General features: G+C 37.3%; 1 protein-coding gene across 1 annotated transcript in view; it reads left to right on the forward strand.

The window, feature by feature from the left end:
* The window catches only part of RYR2 (ryanodine receptor 2), a 479,557-nt gene that overhangs the window by 142,721 nt on the left and 320,153 nt on the right, over positions 1 to 16,683 (forward strand). The window contains exon 5 of the mRNA XM_026085098.1: positions 6,579 to 6,683. Coding sequence (XP_025940883.1) covers positions 6,579 to 6,683 — 105 coding nt within the window. The remainder of the gene's footprint in view (positions 1 to 6,578; positions 6,684 to 16,683) is intronic.

Consider the following 16,683-nt stretch of genomic DNA (forward strand, 5'->3'; position numbering starts at 1 on the left):
TTCATCACTGTCACCAGCCCGAATCTCATTTAAGTGAAAGGGACTGCCAAAAAGAGGGAGCTTTATAAATTTAAATGTAACTTGAAAATAGATGATGGGTTCGGTTTCTTTCAGGCTATTCCCACAAACAGGCGTTCAGGCATTTTGCTTAAGTTCTGTTCTGAAATTACATTTTTGAATCCTCCTACCTAGATTCTCTAAGTTAGGCATCTAATAAATGTGCTAGTTTCTCAAAAATTATGAACACCCACATCTCATTTTTTGACAGTCTTACAAACTGTGGATGCTTGGTAAATCAGCCTGCTTAGTTAGGTGCTTTTTTTAGGCACTGATGTGTGAATATTTAGTATACAGTTAGAGATGAAACACTTATTAGCAATTTGGGTAAAGGAGATGGAAAAAAAAATAACCATGAGCCTAGAAAAACAACTAGGCAGTTTGCAAATAACTAGGGAGAAAAATAAAGCTGAAGTAAGGTTGCTTATTCTCAGAAACGGAATAGTGTTTGCAGATGAGATTCGTTATTCTTCAGTTCTGCACTAGCATTTGTGAGAGACTGAAGTTTTTATTTTGCAGGATCACAGTCTTTTCCGTATGAGCAGGTCATAGATTATTGTGGCTTGTTAGTGCTCTGCGATCATCAGAATAACAGCAGGAAAGAATTTGGAGGCTAAGCCTTTTGCTTTCGCTGCCAGCATACTGCAGTACGGTATGCTTGTAAATAATAATTCACTAAAAACTGAAATAGTGCATAATAAATACATCCAGTATCCCTGATTCTGTTGTGGGTTGGACTAGATTTGGAGATATTTTTAAATAACATTTCAAAAGCTTTTCTCAAAACACCTTTTTAATATAGGGTATGATTATATAATTTGCACATTTGCTCGTCATGGAGTAAAGCATAATTTACTATACAAATGTTAGTACAGAAAATTACATTAGTGTATACAATAAGTGTAGTTTAAATTAGGCAGGAAGAATAAATAATTCTGAAATTTTCTTAAATAATTCAGCTATTACCCTAGTAATGTATGTGCCTTAAAAATGCCAGAAAAGAATTAAACTATGTTAATTTGTTTAATTTCACTGAGCGTAAGATGCTGTTATAAACAATGATGAAAGGTTAATAGAAAAAGTTAATAGTAATTTATTATTTGTTCTCCTAGCAGTACTGAGTCGTCTTTTGAAATTTAAAATACTATTTCTAGTTTATTCACTATATAACTTGTTTTTTTTTACTCTACTTGCATATTAGGTTGCAATTATGACTGACTAGATCGTCTAGACAAAAATTCTATGTTGTTGTTTAAATTTAATCAAATGAAAACAAGAACTAACAAAGAAAATCAGTAGTTTTAAACTCGGAGAGATAGCAGAGGTGCTGCTTTCACTTTTGAAGTTACCAGTTATATTTTACATTAAAAAAAATTAAAATATAATCTAATTTTGCAGATTTGTGTGAAATAAATTGAATAGAAATTGTTTTGAATACAGCCATTGTTTAACAGARTTTTCCCACTGATCTTTTGGATTGAAGGAAGAAGAGACCTTATTATCTATTCTTTCACAAACCAGCCAACCAACCACTGGGAATATGAGCCATTTTTGTGTGCCTTAATTTAGGAAGATACTGCAGCAAAGAGGAATATAATAAAATAAATACAATAAAAATTGTGTTGTGCTCTCAAATTAAGGATTTATGTTTACCATTAAAGTGCTGAACATTTCTAGCTAGTTATAGCTATTCCTTAAAAGTGCATTGGTGGGTGGGTGCCAGACATGTAGCAATATGTTTCCTTCAAAATTCCATGTTATTTAATAAGGTATTCATAGTCTATTGAAGCAGTCACAAAAATTCTTGTCTGCAGATCTGGCCTGTCCTCGGCAAAGGCTGTGGCTATGACAAACATTGCTACAGATTCCCTCTGCAGCCTCTCGCCTATGTGGGCACTCAAGACTGAGCACTGAAAACCATTAAGTAATTTGTATAGAGGTATTTTCATATATGGCGTGTTAGAGTACCATATACCATAGAAACTTTTATTTTGTGTATGCCTTCCTCTGTTCCTCTCTGAGGGTAATGTGAGAGATGCAGTAAATAATTGGAAGACTGGCAAGGACTTTGTAAGGGTTTTTCCTTCCTCATCTTTATTTTATGCTTTGACATGATGAAAATGCACTGTAAGTCATTTTTTTAAAGTATATTTAAATGAGTATTTAAAACTTACCTGGAAGGGTATTATTTTCTGGAAGGGGCCATTCAGAACGGGAACCGCCAGTCTGTATCTCTATGCCAGACCGAAAACTCATCTTCCAAAAGTGTAGCTTGAAAAGCATCGCCATTAAAATGGACATGGACTGCGTTGAAGGGTGAGCGGAGCCATACCCCTCTGAGCTGAATACRTTGGCAGTTCTTCCTGGGGCGCGTCACACACGTGACGAAAGGACTGGGCATCTGGGCCCCTGACAACGTACAACACCCCCCCCCCGTTTCAGGGGAAGGCAGCAGGCTCAGGCATTTTGCTCAACTCTGAGAGGAAGGTGCCTCTTTCGCTTACCCAAAGCAAAGCAATCTTGCACGGGTTTCCTTTATTACTCCCTGCCTGCTCGACGTGTGCCTTTGCTCTCCGTCTGTGAGAGTAGCTGAAAAATGGTCTTTGGGACTTCATTTGTCAGTTTTAATGGGAAGGGAGGAAAATGCTCATGGCTTTCTTGAACGCAAGTAGAAATGGAACCAGTGAAGAAGAAATGGCCTAACTGTCTTGGCTGGATCACTGTGACGAATGAGGCAGGACTCTGCCATACTTTAGAGCATATGACCTGTAGGGTAGGTTTTGTAGCAAAAGCTTAGATAAGGTCACAAGATTGTACGTATAAGCAGGAGATGCTCTGTCATCAAAAATCTTAAAGTAAGCAATAGTAATGACACCAGGAACATTGTTATGGAGAGTGTGTAAAAGGAAAGGTTGGCTTATAACCAAACACAGATATAGAAAGTGTAGTCCTGCCGTGGCAAATGTTGGAGCACATTGTAGGGAGCGTCTTTTTCTTTTTTGTTCAGATTATTTATCTGTCGATCTTCACTGGGGAGAATTTGTGGGGAACTGTGAGGTTTGACAAAATTCATTTCTGCAAAGCTTTCTGGAATGGAAAATTGTGCTCATGTTTACTAAGCAGAAACAACAACGCCTTGCAGCCAGTGATCCATGTGTGCTCCTTTTCCCACTTAGTAATATATGGGATTATGATAGGACTTAATATTACAAGGATGCTGTGAGGAGAATCTGATTAGTTGTCTGTTGGTCTAATGCTAGCACTAAAGAGACTGTTTTACTGTCTAAGTAACTACAAAAGAAAAACGGCAATGACAACATTAATAAGTAGAGGCCTGTTTCTAAAAAGTTAGCTTAAAAATATTTCATGCATTAGCATCAATAATTGAATAAAGAAAAATCCCCTGCAAAACAGGCTGTTATTTAATGTTTTTTGCTTTAGGTGAAACTTTGATTTAAAGTAACATTTTATGTTTACTTTATTAAAACATAAATAGCGACAGGTAGTGAAGTGTTTATTAGTTACTAAACAGATTTGAATTACAGTAATGTTAGGAGGGATAAGCAGCAATTTAATAAGCATTAAGAGTGGGAGATGTTTTAAATAAATGTTTTTAAAAGAAGGAATGAAATGGTTTTGTAATTACCTTTTTGAGTGTAATGGTTAAGGCCTTGGAAGAGGAAATGTATAAGGTTTGAATAAACATAATTCTCTAGCAGTAAAAATGTTCATGGTGTAAAAAAAGTTTTCTAATATTCAGTAAAAGTATTCCTATACGAAAGTATGCAACTAGCATGAAAAGGATAAGAACAAAGAACATGAAAAGAGGTTTTGGAGGCAAGAAAATATGTGTAGGAGTTGCATATTCTTCTATTAACATAACAAAAGATCCCCACATACAGTTTAATTTTCCTTTGTTACCTTGTAACTTAGACATTGCTCTTACAAACCTGTTTCAGTTTTATTATCGATTTTTATTATAGTCTGTAAGATTAGCTTTTCAATAGCACAATGATTTCTTTTTTTTAATCATAAGTAGTTAAATATTTATCTTTATAAGACTCTGTAGTTTTAGCTTACTCAGAATATGGTGAGGCACACAGCCCTGCAAGGCTGAGAAGCTGCTGTCTTAGCCTTAGCATTCACAGCCTCAGACCATCGTAAGGATGAGTCCTTACTACTACTAGGAGTCTAAAAACGGCATTTTGTTCCCCCCTACAGTCCTCCATACTGAGTATGATGCTTAAGCCCTTTGGTTCCTGAGAATGAATATGAGAAAGAAAAGGGAAGCAGAAAGACCCCTCAATGACTGAAATAATTAAGGGGTTGTGATTAATGATGATTAGGATTATGGAGAAGAGTCTGTTACAGTTCAGTGGTAAGAAACCTCTAGAGTGAAAAGAGGTGCAGGTATAGACACATCTAGTTTTAAAAAAGTTTACACATTTGCATATTGTTCACGTATTTGTATACTGTTTTGTGCTTTTCTGCGTTTCTGTTTTGTTTCTGTTTTGTTTCAGCAAATTTTTGGCTTTCCAAAGTTTGGTGGTGTTCAGAATATGACATACTATACACTAATACAGTTGGAATGCACTCAGAGAGTTGATTTCCTAATACAGCAAAGATGCACCTGCAGCAGAGAGTGTTGTGGTGGCCCAGAGTTCAGCTACCAGCAGTGGTTCTACAGTGTCGGGATCATGTCCGTGGACATAGATCAGTAATAATAAGTTTCTTGCAACTTCTGCTCTGACTGTTCCTATCTAAGTTCATCCCCCCATCCTTGTGATAGGGCACAACCTGGAGCTGTTTTAATGCTTCTAGTCAAGTGAATATCTTGTCACTGTCTTCAATGCCTTAGATGAARTCTACCTATTTGCAAATATTTTTGACCAAGCTGTTTGGTTTGTATTTTAAATCTATATTTAAGGTATTTTCAAAACTTTTTATTGAATTGATACCTTAGTAATAGCATTGTAACAACACGACAGAAAAGATACAAGGACAGAATGCAAGTTTCCACTTTGCCCCCCCTTTTCCTCTTCTCTAATACCAATTAATAGAAAAAGTTCCAGGTTTTCCTACTTAGCTGTTTCTTAGAATTGTATTTAATTGAAATGTCCATTAATCCTAATCAATATGTTTGACTGTTATACCTAGTTACTAATAGGAATTTCTAGATACCTGTTAAATATGGAGCCCTGTATTAATCAGTGCTGTAAGAATGTAAAATGAATGTTTATCAACCTACAAAGATTTTCTTTTCAGTCAAGGCAGTTGCTTATTCCTCATAGATATCAGAGCAAAAGTAGTTTATTAGGCAGGGCTGAAAGAAGGTATCTTAATCTTGGACGTAGCCTGCCTTGTCTAACCAGTGGTGCAGGAAAATTAAGGTAAATGCTAGTGAGAGTAGCATATTTGTACAGAATGAGAGGGGACCTCAAGGCTGGAGACAAAGAGGTTATGGTAGTCAGAACAGTAGGGGAAATGATACTTGCTATTGTCTTAATGTAACAAAAATACATAATTTTTGAAAAAGAAACTAATCTTCAGAATTACCATCAGTGGGGAATAAATAAAAGTAGCTATTATGTTTGGAGATATAGAAAATAGCCCTCTAAAAATCTATTAATTTGTAAGTAGTGTTCGAATTTCCACAATTTTCACTTTTGTAGATTGTCATTAATTTCTTTTATAGTTGTTGTGATTTGCGTGCATTACTGTATGTGAGCTGAAAGCTTTCTAAAGATGAAAACATGCGGTCCTTCTTATTTTCATACCTGTCATACAATAATGATGGGGCCTTACTGGTGGAATCATGGAAAAATCTGGTTTGGAAAGGACCTCAGGGAGGACATCTGATCCTACCTCCTGGTTAGAACAGGCCAACTTTGAACTTGCTCAGGGCCTTTCCCAGTCAAGTTTGGAGTAACTCCAAGGATGAAGCTTTCACAGCTTCTCTGGACAACCTCTTCTAGCACTTAACCACCCTGAAGGTGAATTTTTTTTCTCTAATATCTAATTGCAATTTTCATTGCTACAACTCATATGCATTGCTTTTTGTTCTTTTGTTGTGCACCTCCAACAAGAGTCTGGCTCCATCCTCTCTGTAGTCACCATTAGGTAGTTGAAGACAGCTGTAAGATCCCCCTCTCCCCTCTCTCTGCTCCAGGCAGATGAAGCCCAGCTCCTCCACCCTTTCCTCAAGTGCTCCAGCCCTGACCATCTTGGTGACCCTTCGTTGAGCTGCTTCCAGTTTATTGGTATCTTTCTTGTACTGGGGTCCCAAACTGGACCCAGTACCCCAAGGATAATCTCACCAGTGCTCAGTGGAGGGGAAGAATCACTTCCCTTTGCTTGCTGGCTATGCTTTAACCTGCAGCGCAGTATGTGACTGGCTTTCATAGCCTTAAGGATATAGAAGATCTTTTGAATTCACTGAAAGTGAGGGAAAGGAGAAGCATTAGAAAATGCTATTCAGCACATCTGTCACTAATGGAATCTCGGATTTTCTTTTCATCTAGAATGTGCCCCCGGACTTGTCCATCTGTACCTTTGTGCTGGAACAGTCCCTGTCAGTTCGGGCCCTCCAGGAAATGCTGGCCAACACAGAGGAAAAGGCAGAAGGGGTAAGTCATTAAATCTACACTTTTTTCATCTTGAAAGAGACAACAGTTTTTTCACTGTACCACAGACTGTGACTGATACAAGCTGTAGCATAATGAATTCCTTACATCTAATTTTAGTTCCTCCTCCACTACAGAAATGGTCTGATCTTGAGAAATTCTAACCATTTTAAGCTTTCACTGAAGTTGGTGAGAGTTGTAAATACATCATTCAATATGCTGCAGATCAGCATAGAGTTACAGGAATGATTTAATTTGGTCTCTCATAATGTGAAACATAAAGCTTGATCACCTTTTTAGGACAGTTAAGGTTTATGATGATTTATATCATCATTATATCAAGTCAGACAACTTCAAAATGAGTTGGGTATGTGCTGTTTGTCTTTGGAAATAAGGAAATTGTTCTGTGTGGCCTGAACTAAAATGTCCAGTAATTCAACTTTAAAACTGGAGATGCAATGCTAATGAGTAGTTGGGAAGAAATATGGAAATTACACATTTTTGCACCCTGGAGGATGAAAGAAATAGGAATAATGATACTCTGACTAGCAAAATGCTATTTACAAATAAATCAAAATTGTGTAATTTATGTTGTCTGCTGTGTAGTTCATTCAATGCTATGATGTAGCTTAGTGTTGCATACACACTTTGTAGAGATTTTGAATGCTGCACTCCAACCGAAATCCTATAAACTGTAAGTGAGGAAGAGTGACATGGGACATTTATCGCTAAGTGTAGGAATTATACAGATAGAAGCAGGGGTCAACTGTAAATATGTCACTCAAGAAAGCTGACAGGAGAGAAGCATGCTTCTGATATCTCTGGGAATGCCTTGAGAAAGCAAGCTTTAAATGAACATGCAGCAGTCAGTCCCATAAAATGCCAGGCACTGAGACTAAAAATGGTATTTGGGAAATGAAGTCCATGGACAGTCCCATGAATGATCCAAAGTGTGTGCTGTCATTGAAAGGTTGTTCCAGGGACTAACTGCAACAAAAGGAGAATGAGAAGCACATCTGAGAGAAGAGGTGATATCAGAGCAAGCAGATCCGTACTTCCAGATAGGGACGCCTCTTTTCCTGTTTTGCAGATACTGAAACTAAGAGCAGGTAAATCCACAGGAAAAAATGGCATCCAAAGTACTTTCATGAGCACAGGCATAATATTAAAAATCACAGTCCAAAAGCAAAGTGCAGTGATAGCTAAGAGTGTACAGCAATATATGTAAAGTAGAACAGTAATGTTTTTGCTGTTTCTTCTCATCAAGTGTGGACAGGGTCCAACAACTAAAGAAACCATAAGGGGATGAATGTTGAATGGTGCTGTAGGGCAGAGCAAGGGCACACTTTGAAGAGTGAAAAAAGATTCAATTATTCATCCTGTCAGAAGGGCCAAAACAGGACTTGGGAAAGAAGTATTTCAAACTTTTTTTTTTTTTTAATTAACAGTAATTGTCAAATTTTATGTTGGATCTTTTTTAAGGCATAAATGACTGTCAAAGGGCAGGGTATGTCTTCAGCAGAGTCCGGGGATCAACTGTTAAGTGAGTATCTACTCTTAATCCAGAGATCACACCCAGGGAACCTGGAATAAAGAACTGAACTTGCTGCAGAATGGTTAGAAAATTTGAGCTTGGCGGTTTTGCTGGTAAGAAGGCAAGTTAGAGAGAGCTCTGTAGAGTTCTCAGCTGGATTATTTGCACTAGATTTGCACTAGATTCTGCACTAGACATGTGCAGAAAAAGAAAAAGGCTTCTGCAGGGGCCAGTGACTGATGGGACCTGCACACTCYAAGCTGGAAGGACCAAGGTTGGTGGTAATCTAGTGTTTCCTGGAAACAATTAATGATGGCGATTTCTCCGTGTAATTGTGAAGGAATTGGACATTCATATATGTGTCTAAAGAAAGGTGCTGAGAGTTACACTGATGTACAGTGCTCTGTACTCACTAGCCTTCCGAGATATGCACAAGAAAGATAAGGTAAAGTCTCTGAGTGTCCTTTGGCTGTTGCCTTATTATGGAGTAGTTTATTGTGCTTTCAACACTTGGTACCCAAATCTAGCAGAAGAGACAGAGCTATGGTCGTACCTTCAACCCAGACAGTTGGTATTCACTGAATAATGAATAGATTTTTATTGTAGATTTTGCCTGGCTTCTGTGAAAATAGGAGATCTGCTTGTGTACTCTTGCATACTGATATGTTGATATCAGACAAGAATAACCTTGTACATCATGGCTTGTAAACGGACAAGGCCATGTCAGTGTAGGTTATTACAAAATCAGGGAAAAATACTATTTTTCTTTCTAGTAAGTCTCTGGAAGACCAGAATAACAATAACACTAAAATGACTGAAAATGATCTTCCTGATAAAATAACAGAACTGACTTTTGGTATCTGTATGTAGTTTCCATTAACATATATATAAAGCTTTCCTTTGATCTCCTAGGTACTTATCATAGGTAGGTACTTATGTAAGCAGCTTAATATTTGGTTGAGCGCCTGTTAGAACCTACGAGTTTCAAGTCTAATGAGTGATGTGGATACTTGAAGCTTTATGAGAAGTACTTTTGTATATACATCTGAAGCACTATATTTTCAAGGAGCAGTGCCAGTTTTTTACTTATATTAATACTGTTTTCTTTCATTTAGGAGAAGACAGTGTAGCAATTACTATAGAGATTTTTGTTGTAAACTGGATTGAATATGAGTTCAATTTCTAATGGAAAACATCCTGTAAAGGCAGGCCTTTTCAAACCTCAATTACTTTTCCTTACATTACAAGTCCTTAAGGCGTCAGTGTTTAAAGTGGTCTTCCTGTGTTTTTTTGCTGTTCTTCATTATGTATAACCTCTTGAATACTATGTTTATTTAATAGATAATAGGTAAGTCAGCAATAATGTAGTGGTTGAGTAATATGAACAAAATCTCGTGCTGAATTGAGTAGAAAGAATAAACCAACTTTCCTTGTGTTTAGGAAAGATTAATTCAGTGCCCTACTAGCAATTCTTGATTAGTATGTATTAAATATGCAAGATTACCTTTGCAATAAATACCTGTTCTTTTCAGTGTAAGAATCCCCAAATGAGAATTTCCGTACTTCATAAGATCAGTGATCCATCCAATTGAGCATCCCTACTTCCTTGTCCTGAATCARCTAACTGCCAGTATCAAAAGCAAGAGTGAAAAATGAGTGAAAATTCTTAAGAAAGAATGTGTGTAGAGTAGTGCCCTATCTGTAAAGTTTTGTTCTCGCCCTAGGCATTCGGTAGTTACTTTGTGCTCTGTTTATTTCGTACTGTTCCCTATTTATTCCGTGGCTTGTCTGTATAATGTCATTCAGACTGACTTCTCAAGGGCTTTTCTTGGCTCATTACAATTCTATCTGAAAAACAGATGCCTACTCAGATTACAAGGTAAATGTATTTCCTAAAATCACCTTTATTCTGTGGACATGCTGTGTTTCAACACCTTTACTGAAGAGCGATAACACTGAGCTGTGACAGCTGTGACTGTGTAAGTGCTTTAACACTTGAAGTGCTGCAGAATTTTTTATGAATTTGTTTTCAAAACACTGCTTTGGTATAAGTGAACATTTCTTTACCTAATTATGGCATAGACAGATGAAAATCCAGATATTAGGGCAATCAATTTGAGATGCCTTGGACAAGATATTTCATTAGGGTATTGTTCAACACTACAGAGTTGTTTAGATACTGAAAGCAGAGATCTCTGCATCACCCGTAGCTCTCAGTGCTTTTCACTTCTGCAAGTCAGATTCTAGGTCCCAGCTTAGCACAAAAAATGAAAAAATAGGAAATTTCTGGTGAACAGTTTGGTCTCATTGACCTGGTTAAGATCATTCAGAAACTCTGTGGTAGAGGCAGGGATAGGATCTCATTCCACAGCGTATCATTCAGCTGTCAAAAGGTTGTAATAGTATTTACCTTCAGGAAATCTTGTATCCTTTAGGTATGTCTTCCTGTTTCATTACTTAAAGGGGCTTCAGTGCTATATGCATGTGCTTCTTTTAGTTCATCCACAGAAAAGAACCATCCTATGTGCAGAAAAAGGGATGACTCCTATGGAAAAAGATCTGTAAATAATCCCATAAATAAAGGCTATCATGATGTGTATGCCCAGAGCCTGAGTTCTCATCCCTTAAGCAAGCTGCCCTGTCTTGGGTGGGCCTGCAACCTTTCATTTTGTCATTATTTTGACCTGGTTTTTGAGTGCAACTTTTTATGATTAAAAAAGCAAGTGAAATAAGAAAACAGAAATCCTTAGTTTTTTATGAAGCATTTAAGATCAGAAAAAGCCTCTAGGTCATCTATTCTCAGCTGGACTGTTAAATTTTACTAGCGACCTCTCTGATGAGCCCAGTATCTTGCTTTTCACTAAAGCATATCGAACTGAATGATCCTGAGAGAGTGAATCCACAGATTTCCCGAGTAGTTTGTTCCAAAGAATAATCACTGTCACTGTAAGATGTCTGTCTTCCAGTGTGATTTTTTTATGATAATTGTTTTTTATAAAATCTTCCCTTACTAGATTCAAGAGCTCTTTAAAATTTAGTATTTTCTTCTTGTGAAAGTGCTGAGACACTGTAATCAAACACAACCCCTGGATATTTTTCCCTGATTTCCTTAGGAAATGAGCCTTCGCCATCCATTTGTTAGTACCCTTGTACTCTTCAGTGACTTCTGAGCTTTCTGGCCAATATAAGTTTTATTAGAAACAGCAGTAGATCATTATGTTCTTCCAAATATTATGAATATTGGGTAGGGAAAAAGGACCCAAATTTGGGTCCCTATGAGAAGAAAGAAAGAAGAGCTCAGCCGTTTCACAGTTCCATTGGCTGCTCATGTACAGGTGTATCTTCTCACTGCTGGCTCTTGCTCAAAGACATGCTGTAGGTATGTGGGAGGGAAGCTGCCAGGCTGCAGTTGAGTGGAAGGGGTGTATAATTTTGTGTCTTCTTGGAGTTCTGAATTTTAAACATCTTTTTTGTAAAAGGTAGGCAAAAGACCTGTCCATAGTACTCTATTACCGGTTTCAGCAATGTTTTATGACAAGTATGTATATCTATCGATTGCCATAATTCTTGTTTTCAATATATAGTGTCTTGTTGACACTGATCATCCTTCAAAGTTCTTAGGACAATTGGTACCTATAGATCCAGCAAATGGATCTCAGCCATGACATCTGACAGGCAAAGTAGATGATAACACTGGTTATTCTCTGTTTCTTGGTCAAAATGATGGCCAGAATGCATGAAATCTTAAGCAAATTTATCTGCTGCAAGTCTCTATTGATGACACAGAGGTGAATTTTTCTCTCTTTCTGTCTCTTGAAGGCTTATGTTTTGGCCAAATTTGGCCCTGTCACAGAGAGAAATGCTAGATTCTATAAAATTTGCTGCCGAGTCTCTGTTCAATTGTGTGACAGTTCTAGAACTGCCAAAGGAAAAGTTATCTAGACATATCTGACATGGAAAAGGAGCGTATGTTTTCTTAGCCTCAGTTGCCTCAGCAACTGATTTAGACTTTTTTGTCTGGTACTTTTGAAACCATCTTTGGGCAAATACCCTGCATAAAAGCTAGCCATAAGAATAAAAATTTAGCAAAAAGGATATGCAAATTAAAATAAAGGACATGTAACCTTAATAATAGCTATTGCTACTGATTCTTGTTAGAAATAAGTTTTAAAGATATTTTATTTTATATGCTTCAAAATGAATACTGTTCTTTTTAAAAGAAGAGTTTGGGGAGTCAAGACACTGCTACTATCCGGATTTATTTAACAAGTGGCTAGTTTCAAATTTCATTCTTTTCTTACTACTTTAAAGACATCAAAATAGTATCAGATAGGTAAGGTGACTAGAGACAGGAAATTAAATTATTTTGGTGATAAAGGATATTTCACCATAAGTGAACAAGCAGCAAAGTCATGTATCTTTTTGTATTGCCTAGGAAAAAAAAAAAACCCTCTGCTTTTCTTCTGAGATCACTAAAAGCTTATGATTCAATTAAGTTGCACTTATGCTTTGCCTGAGTTTTCTGAAATATATCCAGCAGCACACCATGATGTAAATAACATGCTACTCTTTTGTCTTGTGATATCCCTTATAGACATCCTTAATAATCCTCTTAAATGAGGCCATTGAATTTCGGAGCCTCAGGATTGTATGTTAAATGCCATATCCCATTCTAAATAAGTTATATATAAATACAGAGGGTATGTAACTTACTTCCACCTGCCAGTACGGTGCATGTTTTTGTGTGGATGAGAGATGTTACTATGTCCCATGCAGATGACTGTTTTTAACTGCATGTGTTCATCAAAGTGACTGAGAACTATTAGTAAATTGTCTTTCACAGAAGTTTTAATTTTTCTCAGCAGCTGATAAAGTATTCTTTTCAGTTTGGTCTACCAGAAGAGGAATGGGTGCCCCTCAGTCCTGATTTTGTTATTGTACCGTCCAGCCACAGTAAAATCCCCTTTTGTGAGGAACGTGTCGAGGAGGAGAAGTCTGTTCTGGCACCAGCTTCTGGGACTCCTCTCCACTCCTCTGGGCTTTCTTCTGTCAATATGAGCTGTATGCCTGCATTTTTTATTTATTATTTATGATATATGGAATCAGAGAGGTTTCTCACAGCTGCTTCTGTGGCCTTTCGCATCAAAYGTCAGCTTTTTGATAGCTTTTTAGAAAAACTGTGCTACTGGAATAAGTAAGGATCTGTTCGCATGTTATCTGTAGCAAAAAAGCAAATGTGTGTAAGTCTATGTAATTATCAATTTCTCTATTTTGAATGACACTATATGCTATGCATAGAATAAGTTAGGATGGTGTAGGGATCTCTAGCATTTGTCATGTTATATTAGGATGATTTTAAGCAAATAACACTGCATTTGTTCTTTACCTTTTGAATGAAAAATGCTGAGTAAACTTGAAGCCAGTTTTGCTATTTGTCTTGCTAGACTTAATTTCATAGAAAAAAATTGGCATCCGTTTGCCCTCATATGCTTGAAATTTGTTTACATTTACGCAAAATAAAATGTAGAGTTAAATCCTCTGTTATTTTCCTGCGAATTGATCTTACTTGCCCTATATCCTATTGCAAACTTTTGTGTGTGCTTTTCTGCATTTTTCCAATATTTGCATAGCATCTGTGCTTCTCTGCTACTGCATGCCATAGAGATAATAGATTTTTCCTATGTTTGGAAGCAAGTGCTAAACAGAGGGAAATAATCACTTCCCTTAACCTGCTTGCTACACTCTTTCTCAGCTGGCATTTACTGCTGCAAGGCCACCCTGCTGACTGATGTTCGACCTGTTGAACAGGACCCCCAGCTTCCTACCTGCAAAGCTGCTTTCTATCCAGTCAGATCCCAGCCTGTGCTGTAGCACGGCCTTATTCTCTCTCAGATGTCTCAGATGCATTTGCCTGTGTTGAACTTTGTGATGTTTCTGTTGGTTCATTTTTCTGGCCGGCTGATGTCCTCTCCTCAATTTGGTGTCATCCTCAAACTCACTGAGGATAGGCTCTGTCTTGTCTTCCAGGTTGATCATGAAGATGTGAAACAGTGTTAGTCCGAGTATTGGCTCTTGAGGAATATTCTTACATGTAGCCAAGTTACAAACTTTTTTAAAAAACAGACAAAACATCTTATTTTACTTAAGCTCAGTGAAGAACAAATGAAAGCTGAAGATTTCATACTAGATGAATGTGCTGTGGTTTCCCAGATGTCCTCTGTGCCAGATGGGTTGTGCCAGTGCCATTCTCATAATGAAGGAGGTTCGGGGCTGAAGTAGACTTTTTTTTGATACCTTCAGGTGTTTCACAAACCCATTTGAAGTAGGAGGCTGGTCCTGGAAGCAGAAAAATGATGTTCAAAATGATCTTACTGGAACACTTGGGCAGTGTTGCAGTGGGTCTGAGCGTGGGAAGAACTGGATCTCGTTCAATTCTGCCACCGAAGCAGAATGGCAAAGCTGTATTTTAAGACAAGGGGGACCAAGATTTTCCCTGAAACTGCAGCTTTGCAGAGCTCCAAAAGGGGACTAAACACAGGGATTGAAACAGGGACTGGTTCAGATTTCATGTGGCCCTAGGAAGGAAATTGAGAAGAGCTGGACAAAAAGCCAATGACTGCAAACAAGTGGGGTGGATGAAACTGGCAGATTGATCTAATAAGGAGCTGTGAGGACAGCTGAGAAATAGTGGCAGAGAGATTGGGACAGGGAGCCCAAGGTATGCTATGAGGCTTTTAGCTTGGACGAGATATTAGGGGATTTTTGGTTTCTCTGTGTTTTTACAGTGAATTCTATAGGTATTATCCTCTTACCAACTGTAGCTGGTTATCCTAAAGGATGGCAACTTAGTGATGGCATTCATTAAAGGCTGCCTGGGGATTTCTGTAAGGGTTGTTTTCAGTTTGTTTTTAAAAATCAGGAAAGTATAAAATAAAAACACATTAAACATTACAAAATTGAAGAACAGACAAACTGGAAATGCTGCAGTTAAATTTGTTTCTAGAAGCACACAGCTCATTTGTTGCAGGAGTTGGAAGTTGTGTACAAAATGATACTGCAGGCAAAATAAAAGGGAAAAAGAAAAAAAACCTACCTCCAACTTGCATTTAAATACTGCTTCGAAGTGCTTGCAGGCTTTCTCAGTTTTGCCACAGAATTCCTATATAAAGCTTAGAAGGTCTCTTAAACCAGTAATTTTCTTAATGCTACTGGATCCTTCTCTGAAAGGAATCAATGGCTTGAATTTTTAAACCAGCTCAGTCAAGCTAAGCAGTTACAGTCAGTAAGCTAAGCAGTGATTTCTAACTGTGTGTTTCCTGGGTTTGTATGTCTTGACACTGTGGGATTGATTTGTACCAGTGCTGAGGACTCAGAGATGTGGCTGTAGTCGATGGAAACTATGCACAGAATGAAAAATAATGTTAGAAATCAGGCCCTAGGCATCTCAAACAGAACACACTGGTTTGCGCATATTTTGATTTTAATGGCTCCATGCTTTAGATTCTTAAGTGTATTGATATATCATCTGAGGTACTGTAAAAATTAAATTAATACTTGTGAAATGAACATTACAGTAATGAACACCATAAAATGGATGGCATTTAATCATTATGTCTTTAGAACAGGCTTTTTATCAATACTCAGTACAATGGTTGCACATTGAACTGGGATGAAATAAAACAGTAAGTGATCACCATCTGCTCTATATGCTGGATGAGGCAGAGTTCATGTTGAAAGGGTAATAAATGGAGATGTTATGGCAGGCTATGTCATAATACAATGAGATATGTGAACTGAAATTAAGGTTACATAGCTGACTTCTAACACTTCCTGTCTTTTTAGTGTTTGCCATAACTTTACTAAAATTCTTTTGTAAGAATTAGCATAACTCTTTTGAGAATGCAAAAATTTGATACTTCTAAGCTTAGGAAAAAGGGAGTTTGAAATGTACAAAGTGCAACTTTGCATTAGTCTCACAGCTGAGCTCACAGCTGAGGCAAGGCCCTAGATGGTGTGATACTCAAACATGGTATTTTCCTCTTCTTTTGGAATGCACACAGCTGGAAGCTGAATATTTCTAAAGCTCAAGACCTTACATTAAATAAATTATAACTTATTTGTGCTGAGTTATACAATTATATTGAGAACTGAAATAATAATTACACAATTTTTTTGAACAGATTGTTTATACCACTAAGTAAACATCTCATAAAATATATAAAGAATCCTCCAAACTTATRTTTCTGTTATCATGACCTCTGGTGGGATGATCTGACTAAGTGGTTGCAAAATTTCAGAAATAGAGAGATCCTTTGTCTCATAATGTCTTTTATAATAGCTGGTGTAAAGGACACTGCAATGGCTGGTGCAATATGCTATCAGTGTGGGAGTTGAATATAGAAGTGCTATATAGGCTGGGAGCATGGAAAATGTTAATGGAGTCGGCAGCTGAGTACCAAGAAAATAGCT

Source organism: Apteryx rowi, unplaced genomic scaffold, assembly GCF_003343035.1.
Source record: "Apteryx rowi isolate R43461 unplaced genomic scaffold, aptRow1 scaffold_66, whole genome shotgun sequence".
Lineage (NCBI taxonomy): Eukaryota > Metazoa > Chordata > Aves > Apterygiformes > Apterygidae > Apteryx > Apteryx rowi.